The 6,000-nt window shown below is 45.0% G+C and overlaps 1 protein-coding gene across 1 annotated transcript in view; it reads left to right on the top strand.

The window, feature by feature from the left end:
• The first annotated feature begins 257 nt into the window (after positions 1-257).
• garnl3 (GTPase activating Rap/RanGAP domain like 3) overlaps positions 258-6,000 on the top strand; it is a 357,427-nt gene continuing 351,684 nt past the window's right edge. The window contains 1 exon segment of the mRNA XM_073052650.1: positions 258-662. Within this exon segment, the coding sequence (XP_072908751.1) occupies positions 607-662 (56 nt within the window). The 5' untranslated portion in view covers positions 258-606.

Genomic DNA, 6,000 nt, shown 5'->3' with positions numbered 1-6,000 from the left:
TTCTGGAATCAACACAGCGGGAGCTCGACCAATCAATGAGAGCGGTGGGCGGAGAGCCAGGTCCGCGGTGCACCTTGGATATTGTAGTCTCTTAACCGCAGACACACAGCGACTCTAAGGGGCAGAGCGGCGGCTCTGAAACTACAAGGGGGTTGAGCTAAAGGCTGCAGGGGCGGCGATGGCGTCAGGGGGGGCGGAGTTGCGCGTTGACACTTACGGGGTGTGTATGTGTGTTATGTATTGAGAATGAAGTGCTGAACCACAGAGTGCACATTCACTATTTGAGATGTGAACCACGTTTCCACGGTTCCCTTTACCCTGCTATTACTCGGACACGTTTGCTAATGCGTCGTCTATTTTTTTTGTCTCTTCTTCTGGGTTGTTGCAATATTGTCAGCATTTCATTTCTCCTACCGAGCGCAGCCTGGAACCACACTTACAGCACACTCCGCGGGGGGAATTCTGTTTATATATATGTATATATATAAAAAAATAAGTCTGCAGAATTGAAGTAACATTCTCTCACCCCCTCCCGTTAAAAACTGCAGCAGGTGCAATGTCTAGTTGCATTAACTAGAACAGTTTGTGCAACCGAGGAACGCATGTATGGATGTGAGCAGTGCGGATGCAGCTTCCACTAAACTGCTGAGTCTCACACAACGGTAAAACAGATTTCAATATATATATTTTTAAAGCGTGTGCTTCATTTTGCTTGTTTGTAAGTACATGAGCGTCAGTTACGCCTTGACATGTTGAGCAAGGGCTATGCGGTGCACCAGTGTCGCTCGATGCGCAGACACAGTGGTTTCCAAAATATTTTGAAGGTATTGTAAAATGCTGTATGCTACTTTATTGGTGATTGCTGCGAGGGAGAGAGAGAGAGAGAGAGAGAGAGAGACAAACCTCCCTGCACCGCGTAGGGAGGAGAGGATATCGGATTTTTAAAAAAAATTTTGCACTTTGCACATTTGAAATGCGAAAGTTTGATGTCGCCGGTTGAAGGAAAAATGCATCACGATTTCATGCGTTAACAATCCCAATGTTATCAGACGGCAGGCATGTGTTTTATTATTGAAAGACTGGCCCACAACAGACAGTGGGCGTTATATACTTGATCACTGAACGCTACTACACTACAGTAGGCAAGGCAACTTCAACGGGGTGATGTATTAATGTTGTGCGGATTCAGTTCTCTGTGAATGTATAGTATATCACGGTGGAGCGAAAGCAACCAGCCCAGCTGCTGTGAGGTTATTTTCTAATACAGATATAGATGTTATTCAACCCCACCCCGTTCGAAATGTTCAATTCAATATTTATCCATCTTGGGAATTTTTTTATATATAATTCCTGCCACCTGTTTTCCTCTTAACAATTCATAGTGATAATTACAGAGAAAATTGGTTAGGGCAGTTATCGAGTTCCCTCTCTTTGTACAACGTACAGATTATAGATTTCGTCAGACGTTCTCTCAAGGGCTGCATAAAGCAGGAGACTATTTCCCCCTTGTTTTTATAGGAATTTATGGCACAGATGTCTTTATAAATATCCTGACTTTTCAATGTGTTGCTTCCCTTTAGTTAACTTCATCTATGAATCATATCTAAAATTGCAAATGTAATATTGGCTACTTGGATGGGAGGGGATAGGAGGGCTCTGGGTGCAGGTGATGGGCCAAGGCAGATTAATGGTTTGGTAGGGACTAGATGGGCTGAAGGGTCTGTTTTTGTGCTTGTAGTGCTCTGTGACTTCAATAATTTTATATAACTATGCTAATGTGTTACCAGAGTGTTTCAAATTGATCTGGCCTTTCTTGGTAATTATCAATATTTCTGAAAGTATTCATTAAGGACTTTCCCATTGATAGTGTTTTAATATTTTAATAGTGTGTTTTTCTACTTCTAAAATGGCATGGAAGTGTGGGCTCCCAGCTGTACAGTCGTCTGATTTGTTCTGCCCGACTGCAACAGTTTGGTACAAACAGATCACCGGCATTTGAAACTAAACAAGGGCTTTGTCAACAGACCTGTGCATGAATGCACTGGGATGTGGTGGATTCCAGGGTTGATGCCCCGATTCTGGGGTGTGGGCTGCTACGTCCCCTGGGTGAGCAGGAAGAACAGGCTCCTTCCTCTTGCTTACATGTACTGACTGACTGACTTACCGCCTGTTATGCCCCTGGTGTTCATGGCAGCGATGAATGTCCTCCTCCTCTGGTGTTCACGTCTTCCCTCATCGTGTCAGTAGCTTCCCCTCAGTTTTCACTACTGTCAGCCGCGCAAGTCCCAGGTGGAGACCGTCACACTCAGATGTAGAAGGATTCTCCATTGCTGTTTCACTTTGAACATTGTTTCTGTAATAATTTTGTTTAACCAATCAGGATTATTGACCCTGAGCTGGACCCCGACCTGGAGGACCAGTGGTCTACTCGTCTGGCCTCTACCCTTTGACCTATTTGGCATGCGTGACCCTGCCAAGATCTAAAGCGCAAGGCCCTGACTCCAGCCAACATGACTCTCTGGGTCCAAGCCTTACCACAAGGTTGTGGTCCTCATGGAGGTTACATGTATTGAATTACAGTGAAAAGTTTTCTTTGTGTGATCATTCTGTACGTATTATAGATCACTGATGTCGTACCAAAAGGGGGAGGGGGAACAACAGTAGAATGTAGAAAATAGTGTTACAGTTGGAGAAATTGCAGTGTAGGCAGACAAAGTGTGTGGCCCATGACGAGGTAGACTGAAAGACCGCTGGTTTCAGAAGAGTGCGTTGTTCTGTTAGTTGAGCCTCTCATTAGGGAGCCAGCGTCTCCAAAGAGCATACACTTTATGGTATAACAATGCCACTTTAAATCTCAAGTCGCTGGAGCCTTCAAATTTAACACAAATATATGTTTTACTAGACTGTATCAGAACTTTATGAAAAGATACCTGCTGGAAGGGGGTGTATGTGGTGTTGATCTTTGCTGAAGCTGTTTGTGCCTGAACGCTTGGCAAAGGGAGAGTGGGCTTTGAATCCGGCTCCCTCGTGGTGAATTTGCTGGTCACTCGTGAGCTTGGTGTAACGAACTGCTGCTGGCCTCAACACGCCAAGTGGAAGGCATTGCCTTCAGATGAGCCAAGGCCATTAAGCAGGAGATGGGGAAGGTCTGATTGTTACAGCAAAATGGCGTGAAGAACACAAAGCTGATGCTACTTTGAATGTAATTGCCAAACTAAGGAGATGGCTCATCTCTGTCCAAAGATTTTACATTTGTTTAATTGGAATTGCTCAGTCTAAAGAGCTATAAACAGTGACTTCAGACGTGTTCTCTTGCCAAGTGTTCTGCTATCACAGCCTTCGATTAGAGAGTTGGAGTCAAGTACTCTGTACCTCCTTCACGGGCACTCTCTGCCAAAATATCGGCAAACAAATGGATGTTTCCCTATTGATTCCATTCTCTGATCATGTTGGTGTGCCTACGGGAAAGGCGAGGACTTCCATAGCCAACAGAGGTTTTAAGGATATATTTCTTAAAAGGAGTTGTTTTTCTAGTGGAGCCTGAAGTACACCTTGTGACAATTTCCCATTCTAAAGGACAGTTCATTCATTATGTGTTGTGTCGTATGATGTAGGCGATCATGGTCTCTTGACCATGATTGTTCTTGGCAAATTTTCCTACAGAAGTGGTTTGCCTTTGCTCCCTTCCAGGCAGCGTCTTTACAAGATGGGTGACCCCAGCCATTATCAATACGCTTCAGAGATTGCCAGGACTTGTGATATACACCAGCCGCTCATATGACCAACCACCACCTACTCCCATGACTTCGTGTGACCCTGTTTGTGGGGGGGGGGGGGCTAAGTGTGACCTCCAGGCTAGCAGAGGGAAGGTGTGCCTTAAACTTCCATTGGTAAAGACATATCTACACCCTGCCACCCATAAAGAATGGTATTCTGCCAATAAAACAAAGCCCTTATAATATTAAAAAAGGCCTAGATAGAGTGAACAAACACGAGGAAATCTGCAGATGCTGGAAATTCAAGCAACACACACAAAATGCTGGTGGAACACAGCAGGCCAGGCAGATTCTATAAGGAGAAGCACTGTCGACGTTTCGGGCCGAGACCCTTCGTCAGGACTAACTGAAAGGAAAGATAGTAAGAGATTTGAAAGTAGTGGGGGGAGGGGGAAATGCAAAATGATAGGAGAAGACCCCCTTTTCCTCCCTCTCCCTTTCTTTCTCACGAGGCCTCCCGTCCCATGATCCTTTCCCTTCTCCAGCTCTGTATCACTTTCACCAATCACCTTTCCAGCTCTTAGCTTCATCCCACCCCCTGCTGTCTTCTGCTATCATTTCGCATTTCCCCCTCCCCCCACTACTTTCAAATCTCTTACTATCTTTCCTTTCAGTTAGTCCTGACGAAGGGTCTCGGCCCGAAACGTCGACAGTGCTTCTCCCTATAGATGCTGCCTGGCCTGCTGCGTTCCACCAGCATTTTGTGTGTGTTGTCTAGATAGAGTGAATATGGAGGAAATGTTTACAATGGTGGTGGAATGTAGGACCAAAGTGCACAGCCTCAGAATAGGAGGAGCTCCCTTCAGAACAGTGAGAGCGAATTTCTTCAGCTCTAGGGTGGTGAATCTGTGGAATTCATTGCCGCAGACAGCTCTGGAGGCCAAGCATTGGATATGTTTAAGTGGAGGTTCATAGGCTGTTGATTAACATGGGGAGAAGGCAGAAGAATGGTGTTGAGAGGCATATTAAATCAGCCGTGGTTGAACGGTGGAGCGGACTTGAGGGCCAAATGGCCTAATTCTGCTCCTATGTCTTATAGTCTTATGGATTCTTTATTCAGAGAAATGTGATAAGAGGCGTAGATAGAGTGGACAAGCAGAGACTTTTATCCAGGGCAGAAATAACTAACACAAGAGGAAATGATTTTAAAGTATAGAGCATGTCAGAGGTAAGGTCTTTACACAGAGAGTGGTGGGTGTGTGGAATGTCCTGCCGGGGTGGTGGTAGAGGCAAATACATTAGGGGCATTTAAGAGACTTTTAGATAGACACGTGGATGGTTGAAAAATGGAGGGCAATGTAGGAGGGAAGGGTTAGATTGACCTTAGAGTAGGTTAAAAACTCAGCACAATCTCTGGGCCAAAGGACTGGTCCTGCACTATAAGTTCCTACGTTCTATAATGTAACTTGGCTAAATCCTTTCACGTTACCCGCTGTCAATTCCACAGCTATCTTTAATCTTCAGACTGCGGTTTGGTTGCAGAAGGCTGTAACTAATAAGCACTTGGGTGCCTAAACTCTGCAGAGTACATTAAGCATGTGTTTCCAGGCTTGTTACTCCAGTGTGCCTGTCTGCAGTACTCTATCGATGAAGTCAGCTCAAAGAAACACAAGATGACATTGCAAGAAATGGCCACTTGTTTCGGAGCCAAATAAAGACCTGCCTTTCCTTAGCTCCTTTCACGTCCCTCAAGTGTTTTATAGTCACTAGGATGCTTTCAGAATGGTGTCATCTTTGTGTCGTAGGGAATGCAGCAGCTAATTTTTGCATATGGAGCCCCCGCAGGCGACAATCAGCTAATTGGGTTCAATTGGTAATTGCTTTACTATTGTTACGTGTATTGAGATGCAGTGAAAAGGTTTGTCTGATCATTCCGTATCAAGCATATCGGGGTAGTACCAAAGGGGGAGATCAATAATAGTAGAAAAGAGTGTTACAGTTACAGAGAAATTGCAGTGCAGGCAGACAAAATAGACTGAACGACTCAGATACCAGCTAGGACGCTGGTTTCAAAATATTTCAGATGGTTTAGGAATTCTACCATGTACATGCCCTCTTCTTATTTCTGCCATCAGGGAGGAGGTACTGGAGCCTGGAGACACACGCTGAATGTTTTCGGAGCAGCGTCTTGCCCTCCGCCATCAGATTTCTGAACGGACAATCAGCCAACCCATGAGCACTATCTCACTACTTTTGCTCTCTTTTTTTTCCCTGATCATATTTC

This window comes from Hemitrygon akajei, chromosome 7 (genome assembly GCF_048418815.1).
Source record: "Hemitrygon akajei chromosome 7, sHemAka1.3, whole genome shotgun sequence".
NCBI classification, from domain to species: domain Eukaryota; kingdom Metazoa; phylum Chordata; class Chondrichthyes; order Myliobatiformes; family Dasyatidae; genus Hemitrygon; species Hemitrygon akajei.
Note: the sequence above shows the minus strand (reverse complement) of the source record. Positions and strands in the feature narration are given on the sequence as shown.